The sequence below is a fragment of the Cuculus canorus genome, chromosome 6 (assembly GCF_017976375.1).
Source record: "Cuculus canorus isolate bCucCan1 chromosome 6, bCucCan1.pri, whole genome shotgun sequence".
Taxonomy (NCBI): domain Eukaryota; kingdom Metazoa; phylum Chordata; class Aves; order Cuculiformes; family Cuculidae; genus Cuculus; species Cuculus canorus.
In genome coordinates, this window is record NC_071406.1 from 6,657,477 (window position 1) to 6,673,398 (window position 15,922).

The 15,922-nt window shown below is 40.5% G+C and overlaps 1 protein-coding gene across 6 annotated transcripts in view; it reads right to left on the minus strand.

Moving 5' to 3' along the window:
* Positions 1-214: 214 nt before the first annotated feature.
* Positions 215-15,922, minus strand: part of THSD7B (thrombospondin type 1 domain containing 7B) — a 395,032-nt gene continuing 379,324 nt past the window's right edge. For all 6 annotated transcript variants that reach the window (XM_054070664.1, XM_054070665.1, XM_054070666.1 and 3 more), the window contains 8 exons: positions 15,712-15,857; positions 10,492-10,651; positions 9,977-10,150; positions 9,792-9,887; positions 8,631-8,713; positions 6,875-7,067; positions 3,161-3,248; positions 215-1,344 (listed from right to left, as the gene is read on the minus strand). In XM_054070664.1, the coding sequence (XP_053926639.1) occupies positions 1,263-1,344; positions 3,161-3,248; positions 6,875-7,067; positions 8,631-8,713; positions 9,792-9,887; positions 9,977-10,150; positions 10,492-10,651; positions 15,712-15,857 (1,022 nt within the window). In that variant the 3' untranslated portion in view covers positions 215-1,262. The remainder of the gene's footprint in view (positions 1,345-3,160; positions 3,249-6,874; positions 7,068-8,630; positions 8,714-9,791; positions 9,888-9,976; positions 10,151-10,491; positions 10,652-15,711; positions 15,858-15,922) is intronic.

The following is a 15,922-nucleotide window of genomic DNA, read 5'->3' on the forward strand; positions in this document are numbered from 1 at the left end:
CAGCATTGAGCTAAAAATAAGACCAAACACTCTCCAGATCTGCAATTTTATCTCCACTTGTACTTGTCTACAATATTTCTCTAATCATTGCAGCACAAAATATGCCAGAACTGTTCAAAATCCAAGTCCAATCCCAGACACAGTATAAGGCTAATAATGACTTTTGTTTACTCACAATTAATTCACCATACCAGAAGCAATTTTCTCACTCTCTCTAGCATTTTATTTGCTTATAAATACAGGTCAATACCACAAGATGGCACTTTCTTACTTGCAACACACACTATTATGAACACGTACCCTCTTCAAATCCCAGATGTTTACAACATGTAACTTCTCAGCAGTTTTGAAACATTTAAAAAAGCAAGACCTTCTACAAACTGCACTTGTGTTTGATGTATATTAAATGAGGTCAGGTAATTAAATTCAAAATAAGAATTTATAAATATTTCAGATACGAAAATTTAAATACAAAAGCAGAGTTTGTATTAATTAAACTGAATAACAATTTAAACTGGCCATAATGTATCTACATGGTTTAATTTAATTTATAATATTTTAAAACCATCAAATCCTCTAGCCATTCATCAAAACACCTATCTACTCAACTCTTTAAAAAATACTCTTGGCTAAGAAACCACCTATGCTTTTTCGTAACAATCTCTATTCTGTCCTGTAGGTGGAAATGAATCGAAATCATATTCCAGACTAGAAAACAGGATAAGAAAGAAGAAACTTTAAAAAACCTGATAATTTCAGACACTTTAACCCATTCTTCCTTGCGTTGCTCAAAATACATGATCCGGTTTTAAAGTCTTTGAACGAAATGTAAACACTAGAAAACTCATTGTTGAAATATGTGAAGAATAAAGAACCCTGCACTAATATAGTGCATAATGATGCTGTGTCAAACTTGTCATTTACAGTAAATGTCACATTTTCCTCAAGATTGTCATGCCTTTTTTTTTAACTAATTCTTTTTGATGTCTGTAGATTCTCTTTATTTTTTTAATTCCCATTGCTCAACAGGAAGAGATGTATTTTCTGATTCCTTCAGAAAAGTTTCACAAGATCCAAGTTGTTGACTCAATTGTTTGGTTTTTTTTAACAAAGAGGTGGCAAAAATTTAAGCTTGCAATAACTTCTGTCCTGCCCGCTATATTACACATCAGAAGATTCCTCAAAAAATTGAGAAGTCGGAGAGTTTCAAAAAAGAAAGCAATTAAGGCAGTCGATGTTTACATTTGGATTTCTTTTTTATGTTACATATCTACGTCTCCGTCATAGGCTAAGGTTAGAGGCTTCTGCTGCGGAGGAGTGCTTTGATGCTGCTTTGTTTTTTTGCTGCAAGAGAAAGAAAAATATTTCAGGAGATACAATTATAAGCTGTAATAAGCTCAGAAATGTCATAAAACCCCAAACTTAACAAAAAAAGCCGACTTCCCATGCTGGCTATTTCATTTTGCAACTAGGCAACACCGTAGTACAGTGACTTTTTCCAAGAAAAACCACATGGACCTGCTTGAGTGCCACTATGTGTGTGGCACAGACACAGCCTGACGAAAATGGGCAGCCAACTGTGCTCTTCTTCTGGAGAGGAAATAAAGCATATTTGTCTCCCGTGTCTCTTCACAGCTGACAACACAAGGAACACCTCACAGAAAAACTGAAATATGAACTGTCTCGGAGTAGGATATTCTCATTTTTTCTTTGGCACAGTATTGAAGCAACAATAATTACTATTGAGAAATACACTTTTTCACCAGGCTTTGTATGATGGAAAACTATGTAATGTTGTTTAAAAAATCCTCTGTATGCTTCGCTGTGAAGCCACAAAGAAGTGGTAGCTACCTGTCTTGGAAAATAACAAAGCTGCAGCTCCTAAGCAGCACCCAAATGCTGTTATTTAAGCTTTTAATTGAAGAGAGGGACTGAGAGGAAGAATAAAAGAGTGAGAGAGAATAAAGTGATATCGGATGAAAGAGAGCAATGATGGTGTCAGGTGACAGTTGTGACTCTCTGGTTGCCTGCTCGGATCTGACATGGCTTGGAGCAGCTGAACTGCTAACAATCACGAAGCCTGGGCCAGCTCTGTGGTCCTCAGGGACAACTGTTGGCACTGCGGGACACACGGACACTACCCACTGCTCCCTTCGTATCCTCCAAGACACATCAATGGCAGCGCCTTTCCAAATACTCAAATCAGAGTGCACAACACTAGTGCTATCAAACCTGTCCTACCACCCCTGCCCAGAGGGACTGCTGGAGGAGGGCAGACGTCTCCCTCACCAGTAAAGCCCACCACCAGTGACACACCAGTGTAGACTACGGCTTTGGTACACCTCATACTCTGCTTTGAATAGTGGTTGGTAACAGCAGCTTTAGACACAGGATGTTTCCTCCTGATGTATTCACTGCAAAAACCTATTTAGGGATTTCCTGAGCTGAAGCGTACATCCAGAAATCTACAATTAACACCAAGAGACCCAGAACTGTTATGCCATCTTCGAATCCATTTATCTTCCTGACATGCACAGTCCCCGGCAGCAGTCAGCTCACAAGGTAATAACGCACTGCGTGAAAAATAAAATCTTTTGTTTATTTTAAATGATCATTTCATCGGATGCCTCCTACTTCTTATATGGTAGGAAATAAAAATTCCCCAGCGCCCTTTTCTACTCCATTCATGATTTCATAGATCTCTATTGTATTCCCACATCAAATACAATTTTCCAACTGAATGCCCCTATTCTATTTAGTCTTTCCTTGAGCGGAAGCCAGCTCCTCAGTCCAATCAGCCTCCTTGCCTTTTTTTCAGTTTACTTTATCTTTTTTTTTGAAGAATACAATAAAAAGCCCTTTCTAATCCCAGTATAAGTCTGAATAAATATAAGGGCCTATTGATAACCCAAACCAATTCTTTCTCTGTATGGCCACCATACTTCTTCACAATTACATCCATCAACATCTACAATTTGAAGGGTTCAAAATTCCTCTGAGGTGGCAGCCAAACAAAGGCAGTTAAGAAATCTTAGATCCACCCTTTCCTAAAGCCTTAAGGATTAAACCTCTGCAACACAGAGTGTCGTGATATATTTTGGATTGTTTAAATAAAAGCCAATTAGCTTTTATTTAAGGACAAAATACATGCCACACTCACCACATCAGGTAGGATGTAAAAATCAGGAAAACTATGATGAGGAATCCGCCAACTGATACTCCATATACCCACATCTTCAGTTTACCATCTGTTCAAAGATGAAGGACAGAGGGAGAAAAGAAGAGGATAAAAAATTTTATTCCAAAGCACACAAATTCTTAAGAGGTTAAGCAAGGAGAATGCACATAAGCAAAATTAGTAACATCATTGAGGGGAAACACAGCGTAAAGTGACTGGGAATTACCCATAACCCCCACATTTTTAATAGGAAAAAAAAAGATTCCTGTAAAAATCAATCATTTTAATGATAAAATCTCCACTTTGTTAAGGAGCGTAGATTTTCCTCAATGGAAACTGAAAATAAACCCTTCAACTCAGTTTTCCAAAGCAGCATTATTTCATACCATTCCCTCTGGCTGAGCTCCTGCAGTTCATTACGGGCAGCCCAGGCTTATGGTGCAGCACGAGAAATACAACCTGGCCCCGGTCCTGCCCGTGGAAAGGAGCAGGGGCACGAGGTAATTGCAGTACTACTGCTCAGGAGCCTCAGTGGCTGCTCTGGCAAAGGCAGTTCAATGTTGAACTGACCCAGATAGAAACACCTGATATGTTTAGCCTAAAGAAAAGAGGACTGAGAAGGGATAGGATTGTTCTCTGTAAATAGCTGGGGGGTCAACTGGGGTAAACACCAGCGGGCAGACGTGAAAAAGCTACTTAGAGCTGAAAATGCTTGGGCAACAAATGGGAATAAATTCGGCTTAGAATAAAAACAAGAATACTTCTTGTAACAGTAAGAGGGATAAAGTTGTGCAACAGCTTTTTAGTCAGGCCACAGGAGCAGGAGACATAACTGGCTTTCAGACAAGGTAAGGCGCTTAAGAAGGCTGTTTGGGTTGCAATGCCAAGGGACTCACCCTGCAACCCTTGCAGGAACCCCCCTCCATACACACGTGAGCTTGAGGGTGTTGAAACATTTTCTTCTGATAGAAAGTCTCAAAACATGTTATTTGGACAGGTGCTTAATTACAAGCTTTGCATTAATAATAATTTTTAAAAGATCAATGTTTCTGGTGCTTGCTCTGCTCTGACTGTAGAGCTTTCCTTGTGGTATTTTTTTCCATGCAGCGGTAGTTTGAGCTGGTTCCCATCAACAGAACTGTTAATACACGCTGGAGGCAGGAATATGAACCTGTGCCATGCCCACAGACATGATTTGACAGAGGCCATTTCAAACTCAGTCATGCGAGTGAGTAGTTACTTCACGGGACAATCATTGAGCCTGTTTTACATTTTATGTTTGAATGATGATTTTTTTTCAAAGGGAAACATATTTAATCAGATCCATCTCTTTCTGTTGTTTTTTTTTCATTCCTTGCCTTGTGGAGAGGCTGAGAATTCTCAGATTTTTTCTCCTTGAAACCCCAGCAGTCACGTGAGAAGAGCTCTGTTGATCAGATTTGGAATGGGTTTGGGTTTTTGCTGAAGTCTGTGTATGAAGTTTGTCACTCTCTCAACTGGAAACGGGCAAGAAACACTTAGCGGTCCTGCAAAGGGACTGTCACAGTAACAAAAAGGCAATCCACCAGGTCTGCTATGAAGGCTGTATGCTCTCCATCACATAAAGGCATCGGACTATGTCATCCTACAATTTAAACAGTGCTATTTAAATTTCCTCTCAACTCGAAAAAGAAGTTTCTGTACCTGAGCGCTTGCCTCCCAGAGTGTGGCAAAGAAAGGAAAAACACAGCCTGATTCAAAATCAGTTCTGTGCATTCCTGCAGAGCATTTAAAAGAACAAAAACATTAACCTCATTAAATGGTAAAAAAAAATTTGCGCTTGGAACTGCAACCGGGAAGGGAAATGTCAAATTAACTGGAGAAAAGCACGTATACTTTTACTGACAGATATACATCCTTAGACGTACACAAATGTCAAGGACTGTGGTACTGAAGGGCAATAAATGCCACCCATACAGGGAGCATTCACCACAGACCTGCTATCAAGAGTGCAACTGGTAGGTAACCGCGGTTTCTTAGCTCAGCTAACAGCAATTATTGCAAACCCCCAGACTAGTAAGCCTGAGCACTTGTTTAAGGGGAGTAATTACATATTTTATCAAGAAGTTAGACCAAAGGGGAGTGATTTGAAGAGCACCAGCCTTGAGCTGGGGTCTGAAGGGCACATACAGAATGAAGAGTTACCCGGAGGATGCCATGGAGTTGGTAATACACTTAGCACACATGGAACACATTTCTTTCTTTCCAATATATTGTTTCTTTAACAATTCTGCCCTAAAATTAAATAACACCACGTTCTACAAAATGCCCTTTGTTCCTGTTCCTGTTTTATAGTCCCTGGGGGAGAATTGGCTCACAGAAGTTGCACTGAGGTCAAGCCCACCAGAAGCTTTTATGGCTGCAGCCTCAAATGCTGATTTAAGCAGCAGATTGCAGCATGCACCTACACTTTTCTCCTTTTTTTTCTAATCCTGTAAAGATACCAGCTGAAGAGATGACACCTAAGTAAGACAGCCTGCAGAGGGCCACAGATGCTGACAGAAAGGCAATTAACCCCAAACCTGTGACTCAAACTGCTGGCAAACTACATGGGCTTCTGGAGGATGGGTTTGATCAAAACCCAGCCAACTTTAAAAGGCTTTGGACTAAGCTCTTTTAGCTTGGAGACTGTCAACACAAAGGTTAACTACTGTATGCAAATAAAATATGTAAATGTAACATTCAAAGTGTGATCACATATATCAGACAATTATGGCTCCCTGAATCCTGTAACAGAACCTTTCATTACATGTTTCCTAAAGTCTCGTGTTCATTACAAACTAATAGCAAACAAATGCAATGTTCAGATAACAGAAGACAAGGAAGGCAGCAGTGCCAGTATTTTAGAACACAGGAAGAACTAATGTGTTTCGATAAAACCTGATGTGCCTGACACCTTTGTCTCCTTTTTTCAAGTCCTACTTGTGTTTTAGAAATTTATTTTGAATAAATTAATCTTGCAAAACAATAATCAAAATGGTAATCAGCTATTATGGCTACAGAACTAGTCCTGTGGACCAGTCTGGGCACATCCAGTACACAGTTCCAACTGGAAAGCATTCTATGGCATGGAAGTCAAAGATCCACTTGGGATGCACTACTTGGCCAGAGCTGCTTCCCTGCTTTTTCTATTGTTTTTGTTTTGGTTTGGTTTTTTTTTTTGGTTTTTTGTTTTTGTTTTTTTAATATCTTAACTTCAGCACTGAAAACTCTGAACTTTACACTTTCTACCCTGGCTCTTTCAAATACTTTTGAAATATGGCAAGAAACAACCAGTGTTTTCTCTAATGAATTCTTAAGTACTTTCTGCTCTGAAACATCTGAAGCATTAGTGATAAGTATCTTCCATGGCTCAAATATATTACATCTAGAAACATCATCAGATAATAGTTCTGAGCATCCCCCCCAAATCACATATGAGTATACTTTTGCAAACTATTACTGCTTTGTTCTGTCTTTGCTATCTCTCAACATAAGAGGTTGTGATTACTCTGTATAGGCACAATGGAATGAAAGAGGGCATGCGAGTTAGAAACTGTGAGGCTGCTCTGCAGCTCCCAGACACAATCTCTGATGTTATGATCTACAAAGCTTGTACCTTTCTTCTACAGAAACATTATAAAGACAATTTATTCCATTCATATTTAAGTTTTTCACCTGGATTAAAAGGTTGAATAGACCATCCTTTGAAAATGTCACGCATTTTTGAGTTGACAGGTTTATTTTTTCCAGCAATGGTCTTAACATCAGCTTTCTTATCTTCTAAACCTGGTACCTTCATGCAGTAATCCAGGAAACCATTTGATCTCATTATTTCTGTATATCCTCGCTCACAACCGCAGACTCCTCTCTAGGTGACAAAAGGGAATTCAGCATTAAACCAAACTGCATAATCTCATAGAACAGTGCAAACTGTAGGCAGACTATGAAGAAACTCCAAGCTATACCCTACACATGCAACTTCACCACCACCAAACCAAATAAGCCAGGAACCAGTGCCCGCAAACCCATTTCAGTTCAAAAAGCCAAAATATAGTTGGGGAACTGGTTGAAAACCAGTCAGTAATTACAGAGAAGCTAAACAGATGAATGTTTTCATCCTAACAGGCTTAATAACTGGCACCTGTAGCCTGATCCAAACTCCTCTTGTCAATCTTTCCCACTGACTCTGCTGGAAGTTAGAAGAGACAAACAAGAAAAAATTCCACTTCAAATCCAAATTCTCCCAATGTATTTCCACCCTGGTATGTTACAGGGCCATCTGAAATGAAGCTTTCCTCTCTTTTGACCAAATATCCACTGCTTGTATCAGTCTAAGGATTTTCTTCAAGATGTCTCTTAGAAGTCTGTGATTTGCTGCATAGATGCTGCAGCTTCTCGATATCCACTTCAAAACATCTTTTTAAAAGTTTTCTCCTCTTTGCTAATGATCTTAAAATTACAATGCCTGCCTGAGGGTCTGATACCCTTGGTTATGATCCAAACAGGCAGTTGATTTACTATTTTTATGATAAGAATGTAACTCTTGGCATCAATGTTGTCACAACATCCCCCAGTTGTTGACAGATACAATCCTGAGCTTTTTTTAGACAACAGGTGAAGTCTCAAGAGTTCTTGTAACTAATAAATTCATGCTTACCCACCGTCTTTACGTTCCTGTAGGCTCTGAGCACTCTTGTTACCATCCTCTCAGCCACATTCAATTGCCCATGAATTAGTTTTGAATGGTAATTCCTCAGCTGAAGCTGAGAGCTGTGGAGGCTATTTTCAAAATATAAGTATCTAAACCTCAACTGCCCTCGGCTACTTTAAACTTTCCGTATTTAATACTCTGCCACACTAGTGACATACATTTTGGGAAGCTCTTATGCCGGCATTCTGTTCTAAAGAAAGGGATATTCATAACCTCTGGGCTCACGTTTGCCCAGAGGCAAGTGACAGTGGCTCAAAGATTCAGCAGGTGTTGCAGATGGTCAACATTTCAGCAAAAAAAGGTAACTTCCAGGTTTTCCTTCAGAAGATAGTATGGGGATGGTGGGATCACACACTACAACTTCCCTACACTCATGGGAGCATGGAGGAGAAGGAGAGGACATCTCCCTTCTTACAGAACTTTACAGCCCATTTTCTACAGCACAGTGCAAGAATATTCAATCAAAATTAAACCAAGAGGTTCCAAATTCCCTCCACAGAACAAAACCAAAGTTGTAACACCACATAAATACTACATCATTAAATTGTGCAGGTTTATGAAGCTTTCCTTTCAGGCTGAAATTCCCACAACTTCCTCGAGGTGGTACCATGGACACACTAAAATATTTTCTAAGTACTGGAATGCATTTAAGATACAGAAGGTAATTGAATAAATTTAGCAGTGTTAATTTCTCAGCTGTACTCTGCAGTGAGCAATTACCTGTGTGCAGTAGGAGAATGGTTTTCTGCACGGTGGGCTGCAGTGCCGAACTTCTGCAGGTTTCGTCCGAAGAGTACAACCTCCTGTAATAGAAAAAGTTACTGAGTTCCTTCAAGGGTATGTTTTAAAACGTTTTTGACTTAGAACACCATAGTGTAAGAAGTGTTTGCTTGCTTATTTTATATAGTTAAATACTAGTCTATTGAGCACATTAGCATAATATCTGTAGGCACTGCATTAATTAATTTGCCTTAACAAGGCAGGGAATTATTATCATACCCATCTTGTTAATGGAGAACAGAGATATACAGATTTAAGCAATTTGCCATGGGCCACATAGGAAGTTGGGGACAGAATCAGGAATTAGATGCAGATCTTTTGTGTCCTCATTAATGACTTATCTACATAAGAAGACATAATCCACATAACACCTCTGCCCATCCTCACTTGGGGAACTCTGTGCTTCTATAGGAATAAAAACATGGTAATGAGTTCTTAACTAGTCGGCACCCTTTGTGTATATAAAACTTTTGTTATTATCTTAAGTAGTCACTATAAATAGCACTAGATAACATCTGCATTTTCATTTCTACTCTCTCCTTATTCACCCTGTGCCTATTGAGAGATCCTATGGATGTGCAAGCCCTACTGCTTTTGCGAATCTCTCACGGATCTTCAAAGTGCTGACCATGAATTTCCCTCTTCATCCTGTGCAGGCAGAATTTGTAGGTCACAGCAACAGCAGGGATCTCACAGCTGGAGTGATTTGAGATTCCTATGTGTTAAATAGAAGTACAGAGCTGGGCTCTCTACCACACGTGTGATGTTGTCTTCTGTTCTCCACAGTTACAGGAAGGTTGCACTAATGGCTTTGCAAAACAGCCCACGAAGCCCTTTTAGTACACATACACTCATTTCTTCCTGTGACCAACGCAACAGTAGGGGTAACTCACTGAAATACCCTCATATAATCACACATGTGAAGTTGACTTGATGGCAAGGCTGGTGAGCTCCCATCTGCCTTTCCTACACACAAATCTGAACTGAAATTCTGGAGGAATTAGGAAGGCTGTCCAACTGCCCTTTGAGCAAGTGATCCAGAAGAAAAACATGGATGGAGACTTTTAATTCATAATCATACAAAGCAACTTGTGTATATACCTGTGACATTTATTCCATCTGAGCGCTGACACCACACCGTGCGTACATTATCTCGCCAAAGGCTGGTTTTCCACAGGTAGTCATAACACTTTCCTCCTGCAACATCAACACCAATCAGTCTCCAGCTTGCAACAAAACCAGAATAAACTCTTGAATGGGAAGAAACTGCATTTTGGCCATACTACCTGTGCAAGGCCGTGTTTCCATCTCTTGTCCAGAGCAGCTCTTCTGGTTTTCAGGAGACTGAATGATAAACGCCCTGGATCGAGACTGACGCCCCATCGTCTCGAAGCTCCTGCCGTTGATACAGGTGAGCTCACAGGAGCTCCACTCTGACCAGTCTGTCAAGTGGCAGTCACCTGCATGTTGAAAGAATAAATCATAGGTTTTGAAAAGGAATCAGCACCAAAGGAAAAAGGCAATCTAAGCATACAATAGCTTTAATAGTGAAATACCCCCAGTTTCTCACCCAGTTTTATGCATTGTTCAGATTTTCTGCTTCACAGAGAATCTCGTTTTCTCAAAAAAAAAAAAAATGTCTTTTTCAGGTGATCTAGAAACCGCAGACTGAGCATTTCTCTGATCTGCTGAAGTACACATTCTTACTATGGTGGCTGACAGTACTCAGAGCTATGGTAGCATCTCTGTCTCAGACAGCTATCACAAACAGAAATGCGCTGAGGCTTCCCAGAGACTCTACCTGGGCACGGCACAGAGCACGGTAACTGCAGCACACTCTCTTTCAAGGGCAGCTCACCACATAACGCATTTTCCACTGGTTTGGATGTAGCAGAAACAGATGCATCGTGCACCACACATGTGAGGTTGCGGACTTGCAATCCATCTCCGCAATGTCCACCCTTTGAAATAACAGAAGGGAACAGAGACACACATCACTGATGTTAGCAGATGACAGAAGAAATACAGTTCATTCCACCTAAAAAGACTTCAAAGATATAAATCTGGACTGCAATAGTATCCTCGATTAGGGGAAGACAGATGGACATCTCATCTGTACAAACCTCTATGGATGCTGAGAGGCAGTGTTACACAGAAGCGTGTGTAGTAACCAAAGCAGGAGAAGAGGTGGGTACCATGAAAGATGAATACTGTCTTTGGGGTCAGTCCTTCATGTCTTTTATACGAACACAGATTCTTTTTTGCTTTCTCTAAAAAGGCCAAACGCAGAGCCTGCCCAGAAGGGATGGACATTTCCACTCACCTTCTTTGATAATACAGCCCAAAGGGAGCACTTACATGGTTTAAACCCTGCAACAGCAAAAATCCTTCAGCACACTTCACTGGACTGCAAGGGTCATTGCACGCTAGGCTGTTTGTGTAATTTCTTAAAGAGAGCTGTTGGTTCTGGAGTAGGCAGAGAACACCAACTCACGTCAAACATTTTACCAAAACTTCACCCAAAGGCAGCCAACATCTGCTGGCACTGAATCCCATTATAAGAAGAAATAGGAGGCTCCATTTGAGCCACCTCATGCTCATCAGCCCAGTTCCAAACTGCATAGCTCTACACCAAACTACTTGCTGAAGAATACTTTCCTTACCAGACCATCAATACTGCCTGGCTAAAGCGATGATCAACGGCCGAGGATAAGAACTGAAAAACTGAGGCTATTTCTAGAGCCTGGAGTTGTTTCAGTCTCATCTGAAAAACAGAGCTGCAGTGATGTTTGAAATGCAAACCTTAAACCTGCCTGGTGCTTCATGAACGTGTGCCTAAAGCCTTGTGGATGTGGTACTTCACAAAATTTCAGTAAATACGATTCAAGAAGAAGGATGAAATGTTGTTTTTATACAACCAAGGGAAGCACTCCTTTGGCTCACTTGGCAGTGGTTTCTTTTAAAATAATGGACTACATCTGCAGAGCAGAAAGGCTCCTACCAAGTGCATTCATTGAGTGGTGTGTTTGCAGCAGGAACCTCAAGGATGGCTCTCCTGCACACACCTGGTTGCTTTTTCATTCTCTCCATCCCTGCTGTTGCAGACCCACAATGAAATACAAACAAGAGCATAACTAGCTGGATTTAGAGTAGCTGCGGATCAAAAGCATCTCAGAGAAATATTAGTGTAGATTTACTATATGCAGCCAGATTTCAAGTTTTTAACACCATGTTTCACTTTGGTCAGTATACAACTATGCAACAATGTTCTAAATTACATTTTACCGGTGAAACCTCTATTGTGGTCTGAGATTAATGGTGTGTGAATAACTCATGCAGCTGTCATTTGGGTTAAAGCTCTTAGAGATGGCTCATGGAAACAGAAGACAATGTGGAGAAAATTCTGGAGGGAAATGGGCACTAATCAGGCTATTTCCAGCACAAAGTGGCTCAAGGAACAACTAAATGTTACTGGAAAGGGCAAATATTAAATTAAAAAAACCCCTTATTCTTGTATAAATATATACAGGTATTTATATACATACCAATATATAAATAGTTTCATGAATATTGAGATATAAATAATAGGTGAAAACAATATTTTTTTTAGTATTAATAGTCTCCACGATAAAAGTTCACACGCAACATTCTTCATTCTTCTATGGCACAATATTGGAAATACACTCACATTTGCCAATATTTAGAATAAAAATAAATAGAAACTGAGGACTCTCAAACAATTCCAAAGATAAAGGTTCATTTTTAAAAGGGGGCTTCCATTTGCTTTCTTTCTTTCTTTCAAGACCGGCAATGTGTTTTTACAATCAATTGAATACGCTTAAAAGATAAAATGTCATCCTGTCATTTATGGAAGGAGATTTTTTTTGGTATACTTGGTAAGGTCATAAGCAATGCAGGACCACTCCATTAACTTCTTTATCATTTTAAAAATTATACATTTGAAGATCTAATTAATAGGTGTGGAATGAGTGGAAGTTTGCTGCAGTGAAGGCACATTGAGGATGCAGGGAATAGCTGAAATCAGAGGAGAACTGCCAAGAAGACGATCACATATTCAAAACTCTGGAGATCCAATCTGTATTGTAAATTATCTTCCTTGGAAGTCATGATCATCTGAGGTTTGCCTAGCACCAAAATTTGCCTCTTGAGTCACAAGCTCCTGGCAGATGCAGTGATTTGACTTCCAGAGAAGATTCCTCCCCCTCAGCTGCAAAAATTTCTATGCTGATCCTATGGAGGATGCAGAACCCATCCAGGGCTCCCTAAATCCAGCCTGGAGGTATAGGTCCCTCCATGAACACCTGCACAGACCCTCTCCCTCTCACCCACCATGCCCCAACCAACCACCAGTAAAACAGGGAGAAGGTTTACACCAGGACGTATCTCTTGACTCAATCACCATGCTAACACAAGGCAGCATCTGCACAAACCTTCTCTCACTTCACCCTCCGATGCTTTCTACATAGAACACACTAATCAGACAAGAGATAACAGCCCTAATGAGATGCTTTGCCCAGACATGCCTTTAAGAAGTCTTCCCTTTTCAGCTTTTACTGGGGTTCATGTGTGTTCACAATTATTTTACGTAAAGAGCTGATTGGGTAATGCTTTCACAGCCCGATGAGCATTTAATCAGATACAAGTTTTCTTTAATGAGGAAGAGTTGTGTGATCGCATTTAGGGGACTGCTTTTAAAAGACTTTAGTGAGGAAAGGGATCTTAGTCTTCTTAGGACTGTTAGGCAGCTAGTGCTTGATAGCATCTAGCTACTTCACTTACATTCCTTTAACGGAAAAATTATGAACCGTGTCAGTCACTGCTAATTATTACTTTTTTTTTTTCCCCACTAATCAGGGTAAAACACTTCAGCTCTGGTAGGAAAATGATTAATGTAACATAACCCTTTAAGATTAGGTGTACTGACCGTTTTCCAAGCTCTGCATTCCTCTGAACGCAGCAGAAATGCCCCAGGCCTGCCGGAGGTGTGCCTGTGACGTGTGTAATTACCCGGAGAGCAATGCACTGATTTCTGTACTGTGAAAATCAGCAATATTGAACACTCAGCGGGCTCTATTCCTAAACATGCAGACAGCTCTAATTATTCACATGAAGTCAACTTAGCATAAAATAGTCCTTCTACACTTCAGAAATGCAGTCTCAGTTATGTCAAGACAAGGAAGAAATATTTTAGCCTTATAATTAATTGTCCCATTTATATTATTGCAGGATGACACTTCAACAATATGCATTTTGGTCTTACCATGGGATGCATTTACCTAATTTAACAAAGCATCCTTTAAAACAGGACTTCTGGAAGCTTTCTTTAGAAAGCAAGCTTAAGCTTCTTTTCCAGTGAAGCACAGAAATAAATCACCCTGTATTTATGAAGTACATTTAATTCCTAAGCACCTCATTAAAGAGAACTGAACACGAATAAAATGGCTCCTCTCCAAAACAAAGCAAAGGGCAGAGAAACTACATCACAGTAATTTAAGGAGAGAGGTAGGCTCTATCTCACTGAAAGCGCTGGATGATATCTGGGTTATGGAAGGCTGTGATTACCTGCTCTTAGCTGAAATTTAGTTGGATTCTGGATGCGCACACTTTTAATCTGCACAATGTGTTATTTATCCAGAGTATGCCAGGCATTAATTTAGCTTCCCTACTAATTCTTTTATCAGCTATGTTAGCTTCTATGGCTGAAGGTCTGTTCTTTAACGTTTAAATTTGCTTACATTAGCTGGACAAAACATCAGCCGATGTTATAATTTTGTTATATTTATGCTATACATAGATATATACTGAGTGCAGTACATACAAGGACCATATTCACATCCCTAGTTGCAATAATTTGTTCATTATATGACATATAAATATATTGCTGTTTCTCTGATCTTGGACTGCCCAAAGACTGCCACATTCCAGATTTCAATTGTGAAAACCTAGGAAAATTCTGGACATCTATTCTGCCATCTGCAGTATTCACTACACGTCCATCTACTGCATCTAGAAAACATGTAGGTATTCAAGGCATTCGCAGCATGGTAGAGGGCAGAGCAGGAAACAGAAGGGTTGTGTCTTGATGCCTATTATTGGCTTCAGGTTCTTACGTGACATCATGTAGAGAAGCAGCCACAGATCCTCTGGGACCAGACAGGGCTTTCTTCCTCCCCAATCACACTTTCCCCACTACCCTCTCAGCACAGGCAGCTTTAAGCAGCCCGAGTGGATTTCACTCTGCCCGAGAAACCTGACTGTGAAAGATTCCCTTTTGCATAAACCGGGTTACCAACTAATATGTTTTAATATTGGAAATGTGATCTTACAGATAAGGAGAAAAGAAAAAGTTAATTCAAGCCTGATGCAAGACACTGGCTGTTTAAAAAGGATACCTCGTTGCTGAGCAGAGGTGCTGAGCACAGGCACAGCACAATGCATTTGAATCCAGACATTTTTAGATCATTAAAAAGACAGGCTGGCTAAGGAGAAAGTAGAAGCTAGAACTTTGTAGAATAACTCACACTACTGTACCGGAGACATCGTGGGGAAAGACCTGCTATACAGTACTTCTTAAAAAAAATAGAGGGAGGGGAAAGGAAAGAAGAAAGATTAAAAAAGTCTAAGCTCTCTTGAAATTTAGTGTATCTATTTTCCTGTTAGCATTATTTTATATAAATAAATTATAGGTCACCATGACTATGCCCACTCAAGCACATTTACTCCATAAATCTCCTTTAGTATCTCTATAAGCTCACAGTACTTGAACCCACACTATTATAAATCGCTGCTGATGGCTGGAAGATGAGGTGCAGAGGTTTACCACTCCTGAACTTCCCCTGCTCGCCTACAGGTCGTACCAGCACCTTCAATGGCCACAGAGACACCTCCGACCCGCGAGCAGCGGCCTCAATCAATTCTGCCATATAAGAATGATTTTTGTTGTTCAACCCAGCCGCGGGGGCCCCGAGGAGCTCTCGGGGAGTGCTGGAGAAAGCCATACCTGGACTCTGCAGGGAGACCACGGACCCAACAGCCAACTATAGCAGGGCTTCACCGGGCAGCTCCTGTGCTGGGTGAGCTGCTCCGGGCAGGGTCTGCCCTCGCCCATCGCCCGCAAGACCACCGAGCGCCCACGCACCATCTGACCTAGGTGAGGGGAGAAGACACGACATGGTGAAGGAGATGCAGAGAAAGAGAGAGAGAAAGGGAGA